Consider the following 23125-nt stretch of genomic DNA (forward strand, 5'->3'; position numbering starts at 1 on the left):
TGAAAGGACTCATTATGTCATTTACTACATGCTCAGTTGTAATCTTAAATTTTGGATACTAAGCTAAATGATACTAATGTTTTAGTTATTCTCGTTTTCATCTTGTAACGTGGTTTTATAATCAGAATCATCTATCTTTTAGGCCATCCTTTTATAGATCTACAAAAAATAAACTAAATCGAAAATTATTTTAGTCATCTAATTGTTATCAAATAAATGGACAACCCTAGTATTTTGGTTAAACACTAAACTATCACACTGTAAAAGAAATGGCTTATCTATTTCCAATTTTGGTCAACATTTTTGCACGATTAATTCTTATAATGACCTAAAAAATGAACGGTCGTTATCATCATACAATATTGCACAATAAAAATAAGAAGAAAAAAAGTATAGGGAATACGGAGCTCGCATTCCTCGTTTTTATATTTACTCTCACCATAAATCTGAATTATTTCTAACTCTAATATCATCTGCCGACCTTAAGGTCTTCAAAATTTGAAGAGCCTGCGCCTATAATATTATAATGTTGTTCCTGCAAAGTGAACACATTGCTTACCAGGCAACGTATGAAAATGTTTCGACGTTGAAAGGTGATTCCATTTGGGTGGCACCAAACTCTGCGTCACTGAGGACCGAAACTTTTAATAATCTTTTGTAATGCAAAACATTCTATGACACGAGGTCTTAGGACCAAAACCCATTCAACCATTTTGGCCTAAAGAGGAGCAAATCTCAAAGTTCGACCAACTTTTTACTTCCCTCTGTCTGCATTTTCCTTTCCGTTGGGCTGACTTATTGCTTTTTCAACATGTTCATATGAACCAAAAAAGTCAAACATATCAAAAAATTGAAATAGTATATTGACAAAACAAAGGCAACCAAAAGATAATTTTAACTTCATTTCGAAAACGAGTATAAAGTATGGGCTTATTGCACTTCACAATGTGAATTTGTGAAAGCAAAACTTATAAGATATTCAACTTGAAATGCATGAGAGAGAGTATATACTTGCAACTTTGTACGGCATGTTTTTCCTTTGTATTATTCAGTCATTTTTAATACAATTTTACAATAAATGGGAGAGTGTAATGTAAAACATGGGTACGACCTCTCGATGCATGTACTTTCAGATAGTATTCGACAACCCGTAATGTACAGGTCTTGATTCTAGAAGGAAGTAACTCTGACATATAGGATTTTAAGCTCATGTTGAAGCAATGCTACCCCTAAGTTCCAACTTTCAAACAAACCTTCTGGGCGGACCTGAACAAACATGGAGATATAGAGTCCGAAACGCACATCTCAACTGTGTTCTACTAGATCCAGGTGCGGTCAGGATTTTCATGAATTTGCTACAAATCCCTAACTGGAATCTCTCTGGCACTCCCCTGAACCTCATTTGACATTGATTCTCAGGTTGCTCTTGGTACTGACCGAATTTTCAGTCGAAATCCACATATATATAAACATTATTTCACACATGGATGCAGACTAAGGACAAAACCATGGCAGAAAGTTAACAAACCTCTCTGCACAGCCAGGAAAGCTTATCACCTCCCTTTTCTAATGGGAGTTGAGAATCTTATCCTTGTCGAATTCATCTCTTATCTTAGCATCCAAAAGAATCAAATATATCATCTTCAGTTTATGGCCATTTCTTTTCTTTCATTTTTTCACTGATGAAAACCTGAGACAAGAACTGAACTTTTGTTAAGCTATAACCTAGCAAGAAAATAAATGAGTTCACAAAATTTAATATAGAATGGGAAGAATGTTTACTCCATAAGTACATCCTGTTGTGATCACACGTAAGTTAGCAAGGTCATATGCAGCATACTCAAGGAATCAAATTGATCAGACAGCTTAGACCTGAAAGAATGAATGCATAATAAACTCAAGAACATGAATCATTACTTGAAAACCCTTAGATACATATTACTCAGGCCTTAAAGCCAACATGAACAAAATCTCACCTACATTGATGGAACCCGAATGTGAACACACAACTTCTGGAAATTGAAGTTATGATCTCAAGGTACACCTTGCTCAGAAATGGTATCTTAGGCCCTTTAGATGTAAAAGCCAGCACACTAAGTGAAGGCAAATGACAAGAAGCACAACTCTAGCTAAATGTGCAAGTTTCCGCCATAGCTCTCAGTGACAGATGCCTAAAAGATAAAATCAAGAAAACCATGAGGAAGACTGAGCAGAACACGGGTGGGCAAGATCAAAACTTGAAAATAGTGCCTCATCATACTTAAACTGTAGTCGTAATTTCATTCGTATAATACAAGATTCCTTGAAATGAAATGTTCGCTAATTTAGTGGGATAGAGCACAGAGTCTGGCTTTGTTATCCTCATGGTTTTTCCATTTAATGAGTTAAAAGGTTCTTTTACTAATGGTTTGTTCATACCTCAAATACAGCCCGATAAAAGCATGTAGAAGATGGTGCATGTCATTGCAACCAAAATGAAAATTTTAACTAACAAACCTTTAGAGAGAATCTTATCAGTTTGATGGATTATTTGTGTGTGTGTGAGAGAGAGAGAGAGAGAGAGAGAGAGAGAGAGAGAGAGAGAGAATTATAGCAAACCAAAAGATCCTATTGTGAAGGCAGGCTTAGTATCTATCATAGAAAAAATGGTTACCTATATGCAGATGCTCTTACTTAGACAAAGGCTGTAATTAAGATACTCTAACTGTCATAGGAAAAAGGTCTTGAGAATTTTGATTCTGATAATAATAACTACTCACCTGAAGATAAGGAAAGACATTGTTGTATACTTGTAAGAAAAATTTTGAATTCATTGTAAACCTGATACAATAGATAAATTCCAATAAATTTATAGTGATAAATGCAAAAATATAAGAGTGAAGATGTCGCAAATACACAGCCTAAACATAAAATACATCCTGTGGGGTATCATTCCAATGTAAATAGCACTTTTTAAAGATGACCATAGTTCAGAGAAAAGGATCCATCAAACACTAAAATAGTAATAAGCATGGAGCATGCAAAGGATGAGGCGGAGAAGAAAAGAAAGGAGAGAGGGAAGGAAAACATATTTTCCTCCATTGAAGCATTATTCTAGCCTCTTTGTAAAATAAGCAAAGCAATAGAAGAATTCATGTCATCCAGAGTTAATCTTTTACAAGGAAATTGCTTGACAACCCACGCCTTTCTCTTTTATGCACTTCTATGGTTTGGAAGGCAAAAGCACCTCCCAAAGGTAAGGTGAGAGTTTTTGCTTGGATTATGAAAATGTGCGTGAACACGTGAGAGAGAGAGAGAGAGAGAGAGAGAGAGAGAGAGAGAGAGAGAGAGAGAGAGAGAGAGGTGAGGGGTGGGGTGGGGGGGTGAGCAACGATGATCTCAACTGGCATCTATATTTACCTTTTAAGAAGACGAAAACAAACATAGATCTCTTCAATATCTGAGTCAATCTTTGACTTAATATATTGCCTGAGAAGGTCAGAGAAGCTGTATACAGCTTCAATCCAACTGTCAGAACTTGAATCCAGAGGATAATGAGATTCCAAGATAGTATTTCGCAGAATTGCAGATAAATTTCCACTTGACCCTGATTTGTAATACATCTCAGCAAGAACATTTAATACCATGCACTTGCTGGATTTGAACTCATCAACCCACCCAGGAGGGTTTCCAATCCAAAGTGTGTGGTTCAAAGCAGGATCACTTGGTCCAGAATGATCCCCATTACTCACATCTAATGATTCGATAGGCTTTTCTACAAGAGGGCCCAACGCAGCACTTGAAGATACGTCATGTCTCCTGTGCGCAGGAAGCTGCTCAAGTATGTCAACTCTCAGTTCTTCAGGCAATTGTTGCAACACTGAGGTATCTACTTGACTTAAAGATGAAGGCATGATATCAGTGTTTCCAGGACCTGATGTGGAAACTGCCACATGAGAGGACTCTCCCACAAAAGAAGGAATTGCTTGTTTTTCCACAACTGATTGCTGTATCACACAAGGAGACATACCAGTAATGTAAAACTATCCAAAACACAGATGTATAATAGTATTTTCATTTTCAGACAATGAGAACAGCAAAGTTTCAATAGCAAAATCCTTTTCTGGAATAAGAGCGTAGGCACTGAAACAAGGAGCATAGATCACCTAAGAACAAGATAGACCAACTGAATCTTTATTTAACAATTGCAACAGAAGAAGAAAATGACAAAAAAATGCAGAGATTCTTAGATTAATTTTTTTAATGATTTAGTACTTTCCAAAACAAGGTGAGAATTTTATCTGAACTTAAAGCTGCATCACAAATACAGCCGTATCACCTTAGGCTATTACTATGGAAATTGAGCAAAAGAGTGTACACATAAGGAACTGCGAGGCTGTAAAAGAAAAAGTTAACTTCTAGTTAATTTGAAATTCCAGAAATTGAAGAAGGTTTTGTTTCACATAATTCTGATTTTAGGTACTGACTGAATACACGAAGCATTGGCAAAACATAACTCCAGAAGAAAGAGCATAAGTGGGAAAATTTACCTCGTTTTCTACTGCTATTTCATTCCCAGGGACCACATCATTAAAGAGAGGTCTCCCACCCCCATTCCTTGCACCTAAGTAGATAAAACCAACATGTCCATCAGGACTAGAGGAAATATAAATAGGATCTGCTATGAATAGACGGGTAAGGAAAAAAATATTACCATTTGCTTGTTTATGTGACACAGTAGCACTGGTATTTTCTCGTTTATTTTTAGCAACAAAATCAACTAACACCCCGCCATAGATTCCATTTAGTTCTGTAAATATTTCTGGAGGAAGGCACTCAATAACTCCCAAATCAAGATGACATAAAGGCGGTGGTGCTGAAACCTGGTTCAGAGTAGGTTCACCACTAGACTGATGATTGCCTACTGGAGTTTGAACACCAAGTGAATCATCACATAACTGGCCTGAAGTTCCATCGGTTCTCCGATCCTCACAATCTGTAAGATGATCCACTGTGAAAGCTGTACAAATTTTAATTCAAAAAAGTAGTTTTTTATACTAATAACAATACAAAAGAAGTCAAGAATAAACTGTAACAATAAATATATATATATATTACCTACATTCACCCTCTCCCCAGCTACAGAATGAAAATTAGATTGCTCTTCTCTACTCCTTGAGGCAGGCATGAGCCATGATTTTAAAGAATTTTTTCCAAATCCTTCGAACCAAAAATATTAGTGAAGAAGTTGACCCCAGAGAGAGGTCAAGAAGATAATAATAAATAATATAGATTACTTCCTGTCTAGCCGAAGCGGCAACATATAAAATTTATGTCTGAAATGACTTAATTGCAAACAAACAGCAATATATTGAATACAGCTTAAGTGAACTTTTCAGAGTAATGTGACCTGCACCTTGCTTTGAAGTATCTGCATTCTCAAGCTTGGAAACTTGCAAGCCAATGCCCCGAATCTCCTTAACATCTATGTGCAAGTAATCAGAAGGTTGAAATGAAGTTATAAGTTACTTCTACATAGATATCATCCCCTACTAGTAGCAAAACTCGAGATAAAAATTTCCAACAGCAACAGAAAGGAACTTGAACATGCTATATGATTATAGAATAAATTAAAATTAAAATAAATAAATAAATAAATAAAAACCTACGGTAACAACCCACCACCTACTCAACCATCAGCATAATTGCATTACTTGTTCAGATCACCACCATATTTCCAAACGAGACTTCCCCCACCGCTGATTTTTTTTTTCTTTTGTCTGAATTCTGTAGCTGTTATAATAGCCATGCAAATCATCATCTGCCCCTAAAACCCATCACCGCAGACTGCTTATATATCTCCACTGCCTTTGTCATGGCATAATTCCTTGTCCACCACCACCGCCGTTGCCAATTAATGGCCATAAATACTTTGTTGTTTCAGAAAACTGGTCTATCTAATTAAAACTCTAATAGGTCATGCTTTAAAAGACAGCCAAAATAATATATAATCGTAGAAAACAAATATCCAGAGACCAACCAAATATGATGACTACATCAAACACTATATAAAATACATGAAATTCTCGACTTTCCTTTCCTAGGAAGTGGTTCAACATCATTACAAGACTGGTAACATGTATTTTTGGATTTATTCCATTTATATGAAAACATAAATATTTTCTGAAGTAAGCCAAAAGAAAATTTACCTATAGAGAAAGACCCAAAGAGCTGCTTTGCTATTCTCTGAAGCACTTCCACATCATCAGTAGCAACTGGAACCTAATATGAAACAAAACTTTGATCTTGGGCCCCAAATGCAGTACAATGATACATTATGCAACAAAACTTATGTGTACATGCATTTGTGCCAGCTACTTGCACATTTGTGTATATTTATATAGGGTAAATCGTGTATATATCGCTACCGTGACAGAGTGGCTCAAGTTTTCACAGTCTCCGTGGCCCATATACTTCACTGGCTCCCCTGCATCTTTTCTTCTTTTTTTAATCTGTAACAATATATCAAATAAAGTAGAACAATGTCAGACTTAGTTCACAACACCCAAGATCACTGACATGCACCAATCAATTAAAGAGATGAAGAAAGAGGCATAATAAGCAATGCACACTCAACCCTTATTTGACTAAAAAAACTTCAGAGAAGAAATACACCTTAAGGGTAAAAGTACGCCCCAGCACTCCACATCCTTGCAAGCGCAAGGAAACCTCCTTGCAAAGATTTGAGAGGAAGTACTGACTCTGAAAACAATTCAAAGGTCAACTCTTGACCTGCCTACATATAAAAGTTATGTTATGGATTTTTTTAACAGTTTATTAGACTACCGACATCTTTCAAATCCTTGAACCTCACACCCCAATTCACTTCAGCACCAATAGACTTGCTTTCCTGCACAACAGACCATACGTAAGCAATGCTAAAACGGTGGTAAACACACACACAAAAAGAAAAATGAAGTTAACGAGCTCTTAGAACAAAAATTGCTCTCGCAGAACTGGAGTGGGGAATTCAATGCAAAAGAGGAGAGTTGGAAAGAGAACAGGGTCATATGAAACATAAATGTAGAAAGTAAGCAGTTGATCTCCAATGTATGTTCTTTTCCAAACCTGAATCACCCCAACTAGCCGATTATCTATGCCCCTACTATGATTCCACAACATCTCCCCAGTTTTCATTCCAAAGTCCTTTTGAAGAGAGTCCTGAATAATCAAAGAAGACACAAAGACCACATGAACATCTCTAATGTTAATACAATGAAATTGCAAGTTATTTTTCAACAAGTTAAATTTGAATTATGACTGATCCATGAACCTCAACCAACAGAAAGTGTTGTCAAGTAGGATATCTCAAGAAATAGACCAGATTAACACCACATTAACAGATAACTCAGCAACTAATTCTGAAGTCATTATTAGTCCACTTAAAATGACAGAACATTATATGTTGTCACTCCCTTCTTTTTTTCGTAGCTTTGTCCTTCAGAAATTGAATACTGCCATGGAATTTTATTTACTTACAAATCAAAACTTTAAGCAGAAATTTAACTAAATCCAGTCAACTTACAAATTAGGGATTGACAAATATATAAATATAAGCTGATCATTCTAGGAACAAATGATATTTGGGAGATCATGATCTGCCCACGCTTAGCAAAGTTGATTATTATATATTGCAAATTACTCCTAACAAAGTAGAACTATAACTTAATTATCCCAACGCATGAAGAAAGAAAATCAAGGTCCAGATAAAAAAGACCTTTGAAATCATACGCAGCTGTCCACATGTCTGAACATTTTGCTTCTTCAACTTCTCCTCTAAAGTGTATCCTATTCCGGGAAGTTCTTTTATTGGAAGTTGATGTAAATAATCATCCACCTGATGTACTAAAACTACAATGTAAGTATAAGGCATACTGCAAAAAAACATTCCAGGGGTTGTCCATATTACAAACGGATGGTCACTGAAATTCAATATAGAAGTCCATTGAGCAAGTAAAAAAGTCAATGTTAAAACTTAGAATTATGAGGTGCATAACATCTAAGTCATCCTTACTTTTCACAAAAATAGCAACATTCATATGTTTGTGACTAATGTGTCAGTGTGTTTAATACAGGAATTTAAATTGACAAGGAGTCCACAGACTTCAGTCCTACAGATTTAAACAATAAAAAAATAACTACATCGTGGAAGTGAGATACAACACTAATAAACTACAAGAATCACTAGGTACTCAAAATCAATCAGGAGATAATGATCAAATGAGACAGAACAGCACAAGCATGCCAAGACATGAATGGGTAACAAATCAAATAGAGACACAAAAATTTTCCAAAGGGAAATACCAACAAGATAAACTTCTAGTGAAAAAGGTCAACCAAGGATCCCCTGGTGATCTGAAAAATGAAACCTCACTTATACAAAACATCCATGCCTTGTATCACCTTTTCCCAGTTTATTGAAGTGTATTGAAATGCGAAGAGAGTTTAAAACAAAACAGAATTCCAAACACTATACATTCAAATTATCATTTGAAGTATTTATGGCTAAAAGATAATAGCACCTTTTCTGCATGTATAAGCACCATTAATTATATGTTGTATTTTTATTTGTCAAATTTCCGATCTGGGAATTTATATTCTTCAACAGTATCCATATAACATTCAAAGAAAAAAAGTCTACATTGGTTCAAAATTTGAGCAAGAGAGGACAATGCAAAATAACACAAAAAAGATCATACCTTTTCAGGAGAAATGTAGCATTGACCATCTGGTTTAGCCGTTCTAGTGGCAAGACGGGCCATGAGCATATTTCTGGATATGCCAGCACTTGCAGTGCATCCTGTTGCCTCAAAGATCTCTTTTCTTACTGTTGAAGCTAACACCTCAGGATCTAACCCTTCTGCGTCTGTGACATCTAAAAATGCTTCATCACAGCTTACTGCCTAAATTAAACAACTTCAATATTAACAAGAAAGCAACTAAAAACTTGAAGTACTTAAATAACAAATTTCCAGAAGCATACTTGTACTTTATTAGAGTGCTTATGCAAGATGTCATAGAACTGATCAGCTACCTGCACAGCAGATCATATAGCTCATAAAATTTCCTCAACATGGCAAAATACAGGAAACAAAGGACAAAATTTTTGTTATCCCTGTCAGAGAAATATACAAAGTATAATAATGAGATGCTCCAGAAACCTACCTCCTCATAAGCTTCAAAATCATATGGAATAATGACAAGGTGTGGACAAAGAGCCTTGGCATTTCTAACAAACATCCCAGCCTTCACTCCTGAAGTTAGAAATAAAACTTTTATATACAGAATATAAGTTTCCAAGACAAAATAAAATTGAAAAAAGAAAACACTGCTACTAAGACTTGTCACCAAAACCAACCATAATCTCGAGCAGGGTAGTTCGCAGATGAAATTTCAGCAGTTCCCTTTGGACTATCAGAATGGCATACAGCTACAGGCCTATCCTTCAACTCAGAACGTTTCCTGATGACCACTGACACGAAAAAACAGTCCTACAAGAGCATATTGGCATTATCTCACTCAAACTCTCAGTTATTCAGAAACTTCATCAAGTCTAAGGTATTCATATTGCACATTATTCCAAAATCAATTAATTTTAAAACTCTAATGAATCCATAATTAACTGCCCTTGTGCTTAAATGAAATCACAGGGACCCTGTAATTTCAAACGAACCATGACCCCTGATAGTTCAGTGTCTAGGACATATCAAACTAAGCTAGCCCCTGTAATTACCAGACTAGTATAAGAACACAGCAATCACAATTCAGGTTTAACAGCCTTGGATTTGAAGAGTACCATGTCAATATGTATAATGGCAGTGGGACTAGCAGAAGCACTAAGATTAGGCTCTGTTCTCTTAAACCCTTTAGAAGATCTGGGAAAGCGCTTACGATACCGATTTCTCCATGTTCCTATGAAGTGCAGCCTTGAGCTCTGCGGAAAGCAAATTCCGACAGGATATTAAGAAAGACTGCAGCTAAGTATCTTAATAATTAGTACAACAAAACAGTAGCCAAATGCAAATCATTCACAAATATGACAACATCCCCTAGAACCATATGACAGATATAACTCAACATCAGAAGGTTCTCAAACGGTATGAGCAAATACGTTAGTATCATCTCAATCACAAAGCCTGAAACACCCATCATACGCAACTTCCTTGATTCCCTTCAAAAGGATAGCTTTAAAGTTTCAATTGGTAACTCCTTGAGGGTGATTGGTTTTGAAAATGGTATAAGATCAGATAAAATCTAAATGTCTAGAAAAGCAATTCAAGGAGTATGCCAATAAGTCATGGACTACTAGATATAACTGAAGTATCAGTAGAAAAGTATTTACCCTTCTCAGCAACAACAATGTAAGAAGAAAAAAAAATGGAAGGCATTGCTTTAGAAAAACTAATCAAGTCAAATTGAGAATTTCGTTCAGCAGCAATTAAGATGAAAAAATCTGGCACTAGCAAAGGAGAGCACACAATTATTTTTTAGTTCAGTACCTTGAAATAATTTTCCACAAAATTGGGATCCCCAAGAGTTGCATGACTTTGATTAGACCCAGCATTTGAAGAGGTTGGCAAGCGGCAGCTGCTAGCTGACACAGATGTTTGGTGGGTACTATATTGAAGCTCATCTTTTACACTGCCATCATCTTCCGCAGCCGAAGTAGTCATTTCTACTATTCTCATTTCACAATCTTTTACACTACTAATATGTAGCTCCTGACCAGATTCTTCATTGTTTTTCTCAAACATCACGTTATCAGATTCTCCACTAATTTGCCATCTGTGTTCAGTGGACCTGCACACTTCAGATTCGTCAGCATCTTCCAATCTGGCTTCCACCAAAGATGTATCCTCATTTTCATATTTTACTTGATTAGCAGCATCTCTCAAAGCATCGCCAGAGTCTGGGATTATTTTCGGAGCAAAGAAGGCTGACAGCCTCGGTTGGTTACAAGCAAGCTGGTCAAGTTGGTAAGGAACCCCTGCAGTGAGAAAATTAAAATCCCTTACAAATAAGATACATGTGATTCTTCATGCCATCCTTCAAAAACCGAAAAACAAGACCATGAGTAAAAATTATCAAAGTACGACCAATAATAATGGGGTTGAACAAGCATGATAGGAGCTCCTTCACAAAGTATTCCCTCAAGCAAATACCCCTAATCCAATCTCACACTTTACTTTCTGATACATTTAATAATAATATAACTGTGCCGTGCATCAAGATACAACCCCAATTAGTTGGTATTTTGTAGTAACGCTTAGCTGACTCCTAAATCTCATTGTTAAAAGAAGACCAAATAAAAACTTTAAGAATAAGAAGACAGAACAAGAGAGAGAAAGAAGAGAACAAATCCCACGAACTTACAACTCAAGAGTTTGTTAGCAGAAATTGAATCTAAAACCCAGGAGGGTTTCACCACTGGGAGCCCTCCACTGAAAGACCTGTATTAGGATCACGAACTATAAATCAAACTTATTGGAGAGTAAAGGTATGGAGAAAAACAAAAATGGAAATTGATTTTCATGATTTTATTGATCTGAAAGTAAGGAAAAAGTAGGCACCTCAAATTTTTTACTTTACTGTCAGGAAGATTACTGCAAATGATATGCGTAACACGATGTCTCGAAAAGTAATTCTCATATCTTCCACCATAGTTCAGCATGTAGCCTCGCAGTTCCTGAAACAGCTTATCATCAACAACACCAAGAAAACCCACATGAAACAACTCCTCTCCCTTTGGTGCTAAGAATCATTGAGGAAAATCAATAGAAAAGGAACCTCAAATTATTCATTCTCCACTGCTAAGTTTTAGCCAACCTTAATGTTACGGGCAATTGATTCAACAGCCAAATAGAGGTGAACATCAGAAATCAAACAAACCTGACTGGAAGGCACCGTGTAACCATCCACAAATATAGACACCCCGCGAAAAATATTCTTCCCGGTATTTAAACCATTATGCGAAGAACTCGAAGCTTCACTATCAAACTGATTATGGAGTTTTCTGTTCTTCTCTACCATGTAACTGCACTCAATTTGACAAAAACAGACACATTCAAATTTTGAAAAGAAAAAAAAAAGACACAAACTAGGCCTTATTGTTCTTCTCATCCAATTCCCAATTTCCATAGTATTGATCAAACACTAATTAAGAATTTGTGAAAGAAGTACCTGCCGAAATCGGAGAATGGGGATTTCTTGAAGGAGGAGCGAGAGGAAGAGTGAGAATTGGCGCCCCAAGATGCGCCTAGGGTTTTCTGGTTGGTCGTCTTCTTCTTCTTAGAGTTACTGTTAGCGGAGTGATTCGAAGAGTTGGAATTGAAGCTTCGTTTCGATCGTTGGCCAGACGATCCCGCAGAGCGAGACGAATTCAAACTCATTTCTATGGAGAAAGAGTGTTCAGGAAGCTGTTAGACGTTTCTGTGTAAAAGTTTTTTCAAATGAAGCGGCAAATTGAAAACCCGATTTATATGTGGGAAGGATTGACAGGCCTTGCTGGTATCGGCGCCATTCGCCGGTGACGGGGTTTATAACGGTCAGGTCGGGTTTGGTGTTTTTTTCGGTTTTATTTTTCATTTGGTAGCGTAGGAGCCCAAGGCGCAAAATACCTAAAGAAGACTACACAAGAACTTGGGCCTAGCAACCCTATATGGGCCCACTATTTACAAATGAATGGTACATTGAAGGATATAGAATTTCATGTGGGTTTATGCCCTTCCCTTTCAAATGACCGGTCACACATCCATTTGCATTAGTGGACGACAAAAATGCACAACAAAATTGACATGGCATAGAGTATAGTATTAATAAACAGACATACATGCTACAATTATAACATCACGTAACAATGTGACCTAGTTAGTTAAATGTGTTTTTTTCTCGTTATGATTCGATATAATAAACTCACCCTATTATTTTTCCTTTAAAACTAGAAAGAACAAAAAATTAACTCCTACATGAGTAAGATACAGCCCAATGCACAATAATTCAGTACAATCTATCTCCGAAATGCAAGAACTGCAAAAAGAAAACTGCACAAGATGGTTGTAGGCTCATTCTGAAGATGGCATTGGTAATTTGTTAACCCAAGGAAATTTACAGATGTAAGCCATGCTAATATAATCCCATCCAAAACCCACATGTATTCCTTCCTTCCTTTTCTCACTTTTTCTCCATTTCAGAATTACCAAAAAGAACGAAGAAAAAAAATGAAAAAAGAAAAAGAAGACAAAAACCATTTTTCACACCTACAGCTACTAACTTTCCTCTATAACCCTAAAAGCAGAACCAGCCAGATTCCATGTGATTTTCAATTCCTCTGCTTCGCTTGTCTTCCTCTGTATTCTCTTTTACCCTTTTCACGGTTTTCCTCAAAAATAGCTGTCGTCATGTCAAATTTATAGGCTTCTAAAATGACCAAAACGAGCAGGCACTAGGCGACCATGTACAAAAGCCAATTCCATGTTCAATACTTGGTTGAAGAAACATTATTGTTGTTGTTGGCCATGGCTGGTGACCAAAAATCAGCACCATTGTTGTCTGCCACGTGCATTGTGTACTCCACAGGGGCCAGGCACAGTCCTCTGCTCCTCAGGTCCTTTCTTGCTTCCTCCATCTCTCCATCCTTCCAATTTTCAAACCCAATTTCACACACACAAGTGAAAACCACAGTGAAATTATATTTTAAAAAATTAAAAAATAAACTTGAAAATTTGGGAAAATTCCAGTTTTTTTTAATACAAGCTATAGTCTAGATTACTCTAAATTAATCTAATTTGCAGGAATTGAGACTCAAAATTGAGTGTAAGGAGACGAAATCACCGCAATAAGCCAACTGATCTAACCCCTATCTGGAGGGAAAATCCCAGTTTTGGTATAGACAGACCGTCATGGTTTTGACTAATTGACTATGACTATTGACCAGGAGAAGGCTCTGTTTCTTTTTTCTTTTTTTCACTCATAGTGTCAGTAAAGTCACATCTGTTTGGGACCCATGGAGGCTGGGACCCAGTGACACGTCACAGTGTGGACGTAGATGGAAGAAGAAAGAAGAAAAATCTGACAGAGATGGTGTTGTGTGTGCAGCAAAACTTTCATGTAACGGGAATAGCATTGTTTTGTTATCCAACCAATAATATAATAACACGTAAAAGTTATCCCTCCTGTCATTCTTGGCCCTTTTGAAAGTCTCTCTTGTTGTGTGTGTGGGTTTTGTTGGGACTTACAGGTAATGAAGGCAGGCGTTGCAGGTAAGGCGAGCACAGAACCTGAACCTGATCGTGCAGGAACCTGATGTATCCCATCGCTTCGTGAAGCACTGATGCAGTATCTGTCTGCAGCAAGAACCCAATTTCCAATTTCCAGAAAACATTTACCAAAATGTCAAACTTCTATAACAATTTTATAATTCTATTCAATCAGATACATTTTTGCAACCAAAAACAAAGAAAAAAAACTATCTGGGTCAAGTTGGTTTTGGAATTTGACCTTGCCAAAGGGTGATACAAGTTGTTGCAGAGCTGCAATTCGTTCTCCAAGCTTCTCTTTCCTCTATAATGAGGCAGAAAAATTCAAACCCATTCGGTAAAATCTTGCCAGAAAAGACAGAGAGCATGGCATGCAAAGAGTGTGAGTGAGGGAGAGACAGAGGGGCATGCAATGGTGCAGATTAGTTTTTATGTGTTTCTTGTTGAAATTTCTGACCTTCGCATTGCCTGTCGATGTGGGATTCTCAGATTTCGTCTTCTTGGAGGTTCTCTGGCTTGCAGTCGTCGTTGTGCTGATGGTGCTTGCACACTGCACCGACTCTTGGCCTAATCCATTTCTCCTTTTCTGCCATTAAATCCAAAAAGCATCACAAAATCGTAAAAGAAAACAAATTAAATTAAAAATTAAAAAAGGAATTAAGAACTTGTTGTTCACTGACATTGTTGGATTCGGGCAATGCGTTGATGATTGTGTTGCTGGTTGAATAAACAGAGGAGGAATCGCTGCATGTAACCCCTGATTTCTTAGCAGTCTCTGAAAACCCAATTTCCAGACCATCGCCATGGCTGTGATCATAGTTCCCGAAGCAGAGCATTTTGGGTGGCTTAATCTGGGTGGAATAAGCAGATGAATGGGTGTAGTTAAAGGTTTCGTCGTCCATGCCAAGACCACAACCCTCATCAGCAGCGAAGAGTAACTGAGAGAAACTAGTCCCCTCTGTGACAGCCAAATGGTCCCCCTCTAAACCATCATTTTCGGCCATATCAACCCCACAAACAAAACCCAAAAGTCTGAAGCTTTTGGGTCTCAGAGAGAGAGAAAGAGAGAGAAAGTAAAAGGTTTGATTAGAACGAAGGGGTTTTTAGGAGAAAACAACGGAAGCTTCTTGTTGATAAGAGAGAGAGGGAGAGAAGAAAGAGAGTGCTCTGTTTTTGTTCTGTTTCTCTATGTGAGAGTGTGAAGGTGTTTAGAGGCGTTACAGTAGAAGAGAGAGAGAGAGAGAGAGATGATGGGTGGGGTGGGCTGAGAAGAAAGGAGGGTGTGGCTGGGCTTTCCAAGGCTTGGCTTTGGTTTTCTGCGACTTTGGTCAAACCCACCTGGCCCGAGAAAACCGTGGTTTCGAGCTCCAACGCGTTGTTGCCTAACCCCAAACTCAAAAACGCTCTCCTCTTCCGTCACCTTTCGTCCTTTCCATAAACATAATGTAACGGATGTGATTTTAGATTCATTAATGTTCTATTCAATTAACTTGTTTATGTTCTCACATAGGTACTTAATGATGATGCCAGGGTCAATTGTGTGTGGAGTCTGACTGATTCTTGTTGATTGATGCATGTGGATCTTAATGTAAATATGGGTGTGCGGTGCGACTGATTAATGTTTGTTGATGAACCCTACTGTGAGTCTGACATGCTTCTACAATTAGAATTCACTCTCTTTCTGCGTAACTAACCGTAAGAAACAAGTATTTCAACAACGGTTTAATAAAGTAACATGAAAGTATCCTATACTTTGGCGCACTTTTCACTTTTCAACTATAATATACCAAATTAGCATCATGCTATTTGAGATAATCTCATTTTTTATAGTTAACTTATATAATCTCCTTTTTAAAATAGCACCATTAATGGAATAGCTTTTAATATAATCTCATTGGGCTCTTAAATTTGGTATCGAATATAGAATTAAAATCTCATATAGCATATTTTCCATTGGAGATTATCTACCCTATTGACAATGTAAGATGTTAAATTGGTCGGTGATAGGAATGCAAAGATCCGTCACTCATATCAATCAACAACATGTTAGAAATGCACCTTTCTTTTGTCCATCCACGCATTCCAATACCAGAAAAATCCAACACATTATTAGAAGAAAACGAACGAACCCTTAAAGTCCTTCCCTAAAATCAGAATCGAATTTTCCTCTTTTTGTAGAACTAATTTCTGTTTTAACTTTTACGTTCGTCTTGCAATTCTCGTGAGAGCCGAACGTCTTGTCATTTGGTACGACTGGAAGTATGGAAGTCACCAACTTTGACTGTGGGGTCCCAAAACCAGACCATATGATTATATTTTCTTCAGACGAACATATGGAATGAGGGGTGCACAAGATTTTGGATGCCCACAACCCACATCATCATATTCTAAGTGATGATTGTAAATTTTTTTTTTATCTTTCATAAAACTATTAGATGCATATATATATAGAACTCTAAAACTGTTTAAAACCTATTAAGCGATATTAAACGCCAAAATTGTCCTTCTGTCGTGGCAAATCAATGACTTTGCTTTGTCTCGTTATTCTCTTTCTTGAAATGACTTTGCTTTGTCTCGTCGTTTTCTTTCTTGAAGGGTATCATCCCCCAAAACATACACCATTTGAGCCCAAAATTACTCTGTTCACGCCGAACATCTTGGCTGCTGGCAGATCCTCCTATGTCAACTATGTACACAAAGTTCTTGTAAAAAGATGATTTTGTTTCGACAACTTTTAACGTTCATTTATCTATTTTCTACATAGAAATCAACAACGAAGCAGAAAACGAGATTTGATATCATATTGGACAACTACTCTAACAATGTATATCAAATTTATAGAGCTCGAGCTCGTTCTTGTAGGACAAGAAATCATTTGCAGATAATGTTCATGCAGTGACCAGAAATCTCTCCAGTGCCAACGTCAGATTGAGTAATAACTGCAATAGAGATTTATATTTTCACAAGCTTCATAAGGCATGTCAGCTTGCAAATCTTGGTAACTACATGAAAAATGAGGTGGCTCGGTTTCCTGTGATGTGTATGACACCTTTGCTTGCTGACAAGCCTAGCATAAGTTTTTAGCACATCCCATTGTCAAGAATGTCCTTCATCAAACAAAAGTAAGAAAAATTTCGAAGTCCAGATTACAGTAAAATAAATAAATCAATGAGGCGGGGATCCAACGAAATTATTTATTTTTAAAATTATTATCCTTTTGTAACAAAACTCAAGTAGTTTACAATCTCTTTCACAGACAAAATTAAAACATCATTGAGTACAAATCCTTGGCTCCGTCAAATAATCAACAAAACAACACTCATGTTTGCAAAAGAAGCTAGTGGCTAAGAACCCTTTGGGGCATTTTGACGAACACTTGGCAGGCGCACTAAGCGGAGCAGATCTTCCTCAACTTGTCCGCCGCAGATTCATCCACAGAGTACTGCAATCACAAGAAAACCCAAATGGCTTTCAATCAGAAACACAAATAAACATACCCAATTGTCCAAATCCAAAAGAAACGTGCGTGCAATGAGAAAGAGAATGAGAAAGTTGACCTTGTTCAGGACCCAGAGCGAATGCTTGTATGCCCTATGGAAGAGCTCGTGGAGGGCTTGGTCATCTCCGGCCTCGACCTCTCTGTAATTCACGAAGTTTTCGCGCGCATACTTGGCGTAGTAAGGCCTCGTGTCCTCCGGCAACCGCCTCACCAATCTCAGAACCTCTGCGTAGATTCTCAAAGCTTTCTCCATTTCTCAGTTCCAAAGTATCCGGTGATCACCGCCTAAAACTTAAGACCCCTCCACGATGCTTTGGTTGTTTCAACAAACGGGCCTCTGTTTCTCGCCGAAAATTACATTGGGCCGGATATGGGCCGGTTGCTTTTTTTATGGGGCACCATATGCACCCAAATATCTGCTCATCACTAAAAAAAATTTGTTTTTTTTCTTTTTGGGTGTACAAGAAAGGGCATTACTTCCTTCATTTATTGGGAGGATGCATTTTTAATTTTTGTAAATCACAGCTTGATATATATTTATAAATATTTCATAAAAATATAAAATAATAAAATAAAATCTCTAAACACATATCAAACTGTGATTGACAAGAAAGTTTCTACTTCCAAAGAATATAAGAAAAAAACAGAAAACTTTATATGAAATGGGATAGCACTATTTTGCTATTCCCGATCAATCACAATATGCTACGTGAAAAAATTATCACACGTGATATACCGTAATTTCGAGAATAACTAAATAATACTATCTCTGTTTGATGTAAGTGTTTCTCAAAAAACTGAGAAACTAATAACGGAAGGAGGAGCCTGAAGCATTAACTTCGCTCTCTGAACATGTTAAATCTTTCAACTTCAGTGCCCTATTAAATAAAGCTTTGACGGGCAATGAATCAGATTTAAAAGAGGATGCCATTGCTCAAGAGGGTGGGAAAATTCTGAGGCAACTGTGACCGCAAATTAGCGGTGGGAGACCCCATCTGTAGAGAAAAACTTAATGGTTACTTTCCTGCCACGTGAGCATGGTAGGTTGATTGACATGCTGGCCAGTTAAAAACTTATGATTCATACGTAAGTTTTTCTTCCGTCATGTGGTATAAACACATCATCCATTCGCAAGTAATAAGTTCTTCTTTTTATATTTTTAATAAATTATTTTTGTATATATATGTTAAATTGTAATTTATAAGAAAAAAAAAGTAATTCATTATCGTTAAGGACGCAAGTAGTATGTTGTTCGGTAAATTGACAAAGTCCTAAAACAAAACAAGAGCAATAACAAACAACAGTCGAATAGACATAACTGGTTCAAATGCACCCAAATATAAAATCAATCATTTTCTCAACATTTAACCTTTGTTTTATTTTTGTCTTTTTAGTGATTCACAATGGGACATCAAATTTGTCTTTCCCATTACACGTGTATGCCGCCACACCCCAAAAACTACACTAAGATTCCACGTCCCCACGTCCTCAGTTTGCTACACATATTGCTTTGCATGCAAACAATTTCCACCCGAACTTTCAAACAAAGAATAATCGTAGCGAAGAAAACGAAGTTCATCTAAATTATTTAATGCATCCAACCAATATCCAAAACCCTCATAATCAAACGCAAATAAACCACTCGAATTAACGTGAAGCCCAAAACCCTTCCCTCATACTTGGTTGGTGTTTGCTTCCATGGTGGCAACTCCAGCATCACTCATTCTCTCTTTAAAACCCAACCCACCACCACATCCACCTCTCCACACTCTCTCCCACCCCAACAGCAGATACTCCCGAAATCCGGTATTCGAATCCTCCTTTCTCACTATTGCTTGTGTCAAAAGAGAAAAAAAAAACACACACACACACAAGCAGCAATGCTTGACATTTGGTCATGGATATCCGACCTTCCCAACTCGGCCGAGTGGGCCGAGTCAGACTCACCACATACTTTTGAACTCGCTAGCTCCGGAGCGAGTTACGACAGCAACCCAACTCGGTCAATCCAACTCCGGGCCGAGCGCACCACAGGCTCCAACATCGACACTCTAGTGACTTTCTCAGTATGCTTGCACGGCTTCAACAACCAGTACCATCCTAAAAAGACGATCTGGGTTTCTGACACGTGTTCACTCTCCTCAGACAAACCCTACCTCCACCTGTTGCTCCAGCTCCTCCGAGAAATCATATCCCGCTCGCCCACCTCTCACGATAGCACCTGCCCGCGCTCCCAGCTCCAGACTCTCAAACCCGACCCATTTTCCTGGATCATGGACTCCCACTCCCCCGAGTCCTTCTCCACCTTCTTTGACCTCGTCTTTGTCACGCGCCTCTTCTGGCTCTGCGCGTGCGACTCTCCGACCGAAGTCGGCTCTCTGTACTTCAAATCCTTGCTGGCTCCCAACCTCGAAGCCTTGCTGTGCAAGCAAGCGCCGGCTCTCCGGACGTTTCTGATCACCGTCGGCGTGGACGCAGAGCTCTGCTTCATGCGCACCGTTGGGTACATGTTAGCAAAGTGGTGCATTTTAAGAGAGGTGGGTGTCGGCTTGCAGACGCTGACGTCATCGCCGTCGCAGAACTTGGGGTTCTCTTACGCGACGGAAGCTTGCGGGTTTTGGGTGCTCAAGGCTTACGCGCCGGTGATGGGGATGAGAACCACACGTTCCGTCAACTTGAACCAGAAAAATCAGTTTCCGGGTTTGGAAACTAGAGACTCGGTGCTAAAATATGCCTTGGCGCACCAGCAGCTGGAGGCGGTTGTTCAGGTGGAATATTCGGTTGGGTTTTACGACGGGTTTATTCAGGTGACTGCACATGTCGACAACCTGCGCTTCCACGTGGTGAACCTCGGATTCAACAAAAACGATGACGTGGACTACGCGGAGGAGAAGTATTTCCCGTCGAGAGTCCGGGTCTGGGTCGGGCCAGAAGTCGGGGCGAATTACGTGAACGGGTTGAGTTTGGGCCGGTCCACTGATAACGGAGAGAGAGAAGTCAAAACGCAGAGGATTACGAAGGGCAGTTTCGTAAAATCAAAGAGTCCGAAAGTGAAAACCGCGGGGAGGGTGTCGACGAGGATGAGGAAGAGGAACTGGAGGTGGGACCAGGACGCGGAGGGAAACGCCGCCGTATTCGATGCGGTGCTGTGCGACAACATGACGGGTCATGAAGTGGCCACGTGGAACCCGGCTATTGGGGAGCATAGTGACGGTTTGCGAAAGCGATACACTGGAGCAAATAGGCCGTTTACAAAAACGGGGAGTTTGGTGTTGAGTGGGGATGAGTATGGGGATGGGGTTGGGTGGAGATTGAACAGAGAGATGGAAGGGAGCGTGCTCAAGTGGAGAATAGGAGGGAAAGTTTGGTTGAGCTATTGGCCTAATGAGGTGAACAGTTCATATTTTGAGACAAGGTGTGTGGAGTGGTGTGATGAGGTTGATTTGCCTTTGATTATTGGTAAATTGAGTGTATGATCAAAGATTAGGGTTTAGAATAAGTAGATCTAATTATGTGTACGTATGAAGTTTTTATGTTAGATTTATATAGTAGTTTTTTTTTCTCCTTTATTTTGATTTGGGGTTGTTGTATTAAACCTAGCTAGGCTCATGTAGGTTTCACCCAATCTAGATTTTCATGTTGGTTGTTGTATAAAAGTGTAATTTTCTTTTTAACTTATAATATATAGCAAAGCATTGTGTAGTTTGATTATGCATAATTCATACTAGTTCAGCTATGTACATGATAAATGATTTTTGAGAAAGACCATACCGTTGATGTGCTATTGACAGTGAGTCAATCACTGCCTATAAAATGTATCCACGTGCATTTTTCTTTTTTCTTTTTAATTAATACTAACTATTTTGATGTGATCAATGTTAAAGAATATGAGTCCCACATTAGAAATTTGACTAAATAAAATATAAAATATAATAAATGGTTTTACTACTAATAACACCGAGGCCTTTTGTGATAAAACCTCACACTTACTGAGCTTTGTAGGTGGTTAAGTTGGGGACAATATCGGTGTTGCTAGTAGTGAGCCGTTGACCCGTCTCTATGAATTTAACATGGTATCAGAGCGGGTGGATTAATTGGACCTGAATTACTGGGCCTTTGCCCTTACTCCATACCCAACATGTAGTGTTTACATGTTGGGCTTGAATGTTTACCCTTATCCAATACGTGGTGCTCACGTGTTGGGCTTGAATGTTTGATTCCGATGTGGGACTCATGTTTATCAAATGGGCCAGAATTCGGGTTGACAATGGCGGAGAATGGAACTCCGAATTTTTGGATGTGTTGTATTTGTCCACTTACATGATCACCAACGAAGTAAATTGGATCCCCGAGCTGAAAAGTGTGTTTTCATTGGCTATGTACCTCATCAAAAAGGATACCGGTGTTATCATCCTCCTAGTTAGAAGGTCTTCACCTCCATAGATGTTGTGTTTCGGGAACATGACTTATATTTTTCAACAGCCCAGGAGGAGAATCGAGAATCCACCACTTCTCCAATTCTTTATTTTTTTCCCCAGGACGTCACTCTGCATCAAAATGATCGGTTGCATGGAAAGCAACCGGTCCCCTCCCCTTAGTTCTTCAACTACAGAGAACCTGCTTCAAAACGATCGGTCACCAGCAGACAGTGACCGGTCGCCAGAGAAAAACGATCAATTGTCTCCACGTTGTCAAAATCATGAGGAGGAAATTGAACCGTTTTATGAGATTTTGCCCGTTTCAGCTCCAGTACTGCACCAATCACCTGCTGATGAAGTCATTCAAGTAATATCTTTTCTTAAAACTGATAACACTAATGAAATATCCCATGATGATTTGATTTCAGAAGACACATAGCCTACATATCAGCTTCTAGAAAGAAAGAACCGTGGCAAATCTCGAGTACATTATAAAGCATATATTAAAGCTAAAGGAAAATACCCCATCAATAATTATATATCTCTCAGCAGATTATCAAAGTCACGTGTGCACTATGTGAAGCAGTTGGCTGACATATCTATCCTCAACAATGTAATTGAAGCACTAGAAAACCTAAAGTATTCAAATCATATTCATACTTTAACATAGTATCAGAGCAGGTGGATTGATTAGGCCTGATTACTGGGCCTTTACCCTTACCCCTTACCCAACATGTGGTGTTTACATGTTGGCCTCGAATGTTTACCCTTATCCAATACGTGATGCTCACGTGTTAGGCTTGAATGTTTTAGTCCGATGTGAACTTGGCTCCACGTGTGACCTACTATGTGGTGGTCCCACGTGAGGGGTTGTGTTGAAGAATATGAGTCTCACATCGGAAACTCGACTAAAT

At 38.4% G+C, this 23125-nt stretch overlaps 4 protein-coding genes across 11 annotated transcripts; 1 reads left to right on the forward strand and 3 right to left on the reverse strand.

Annotated features, from left to right (window-relative positions):
- Positions 868 to 12617, reverse strand: LOC18768274 (DNA repair protein REV1). 7 transcript variants are annotated; one of them, XM_020570659.1, is made up of 25 exons: positions 12220 to 12617; positions 11929 to 12073; positions 11610 to 11725; positions 11413 to 11489; positions 10539 to 11026; positions 9836 to 9973; positions 9398 to 9530; positions 9205 to 9293; positions 9023 to 9073; positions 8739 to 8942; positions 7757 to 7876; positions 7108 to 7200; positions 6830 to 6889; positions 6655 to 6741; positions 6408 to 6491; positions 6189 to 6261; positions 5396 to 5464; positions 5098 to 5199; positions 4694 to 4975; positions 4530 to 4603; positions 3400 to 3986; positions 2760 to 2820; positions 1977 to 2171; positions 1783 to 1872; positions 868 to 1702 (listed from the first exon to the last, which is right to left on the reverse strand). In XM_020570659.1, the coding sequence occupies exons 1-23, from the start codon at positions 12426 to 12428 to the stop codon at positions 2130 to 2132; spliced, it is 3384 nt and encodes a 1127-aa protein (XP_020426248.1). In that variant the 5' UTR covers positions 12429 to 12617; the 3' UTR covers positions 868 to 1702; positions 1783 to 1872; positions 1977 to 2129. The 7 variants fall into 7 exon arrangements, with proteins under 7 accessions (XP_020426248.1, XP_020426244.1, XP_020426247.1 ...); XM_020570655.1 differs by having other exon boundaries at positions 4694 to 4999; XM_020570658.1 differs by having other exon boundaries at positions 11610 to 11734.
- LOC18766527 (transcription factor bHLH113) lies at positions 12927 to 15714 on the reverse strand. 2 transcript variants are annotated; one of them, XM_007201457.2, is made up of 5 exons: positions 14975 to 15714; positions 14752 to 14880; positions 14536 to 14598; positions 14274 to 14381; positions 12927 to 13672 (listed from the first exon to the last, which is right to left on the reverse strand). In XM_007201457.2, the coding sequence occupies exons 1-5, from the start codon at positions 15296 to 15298 to the stop codon at positions 13514 to 13516; spliced, it is 783 nt and encodes a 260-aa protein (XP_007201519.1). In that variant the 5' UTR covers positions 15299 to 15714; the 3' UTR covers positions 12927 to 13513. The 2 variants fall into 2 exon arrangements, with proteins under 2 accessions (XP_007201519.1, XP_020425392.1); XM_020569803.1 differs by lacking the exon at positions 14536 to 14598.
- On the reverse strand, positions 17464 to 18183 carry LOC18766424 (LYR motif-containing protein At3g19508). Its single transcript, XM_007199003.2, has 2 exons — positions 17852 to 18183; positions 17464 to 17736 (listed from the first exon to the last, which is right to left on the reverse strand). The coding sequence occupies exons 1-2, from the start codon at positions 18044 to 18046 to the stop codon at positions 17683 to 17685; spliced, it is 249 nt and encodes an 82-aa protein (XP_007199065.1). The 5' UTR covers positions 18047 to 18183; the 3' UTR covers positions 17464 to 17682.
- Positions 19411 to 21511, forward strand: LOC18766264. Its single transcript, XM_007199274.2, has one exon. It carries the CDS (start codon positions 19674 to 19676, stop codon positions 21267 to 21269), a length of 1596 nt encoding a protein of 531 aa, XP_007199336.2. The 5' UTR covers positions 19411 to 19673; the 3' UTR covers positions 21270 to 21511.

Source organism: Prunus persica, chromosome G8 (genome assembly GCF_000346465.2).
Source record: "Prunus persica cultivar Lovell chromosome G8, Prunus_persica_NCBIv2, whole genome shotgun sequence".
In the NCBI taxonomy this organism is placed as follows: domain Eukaryota; kingdom Viridiplantae; phylum Streptophyta; class Magnoliopsida; order Rosales; family Rosaceae; genus Prunus; species Prunus persica.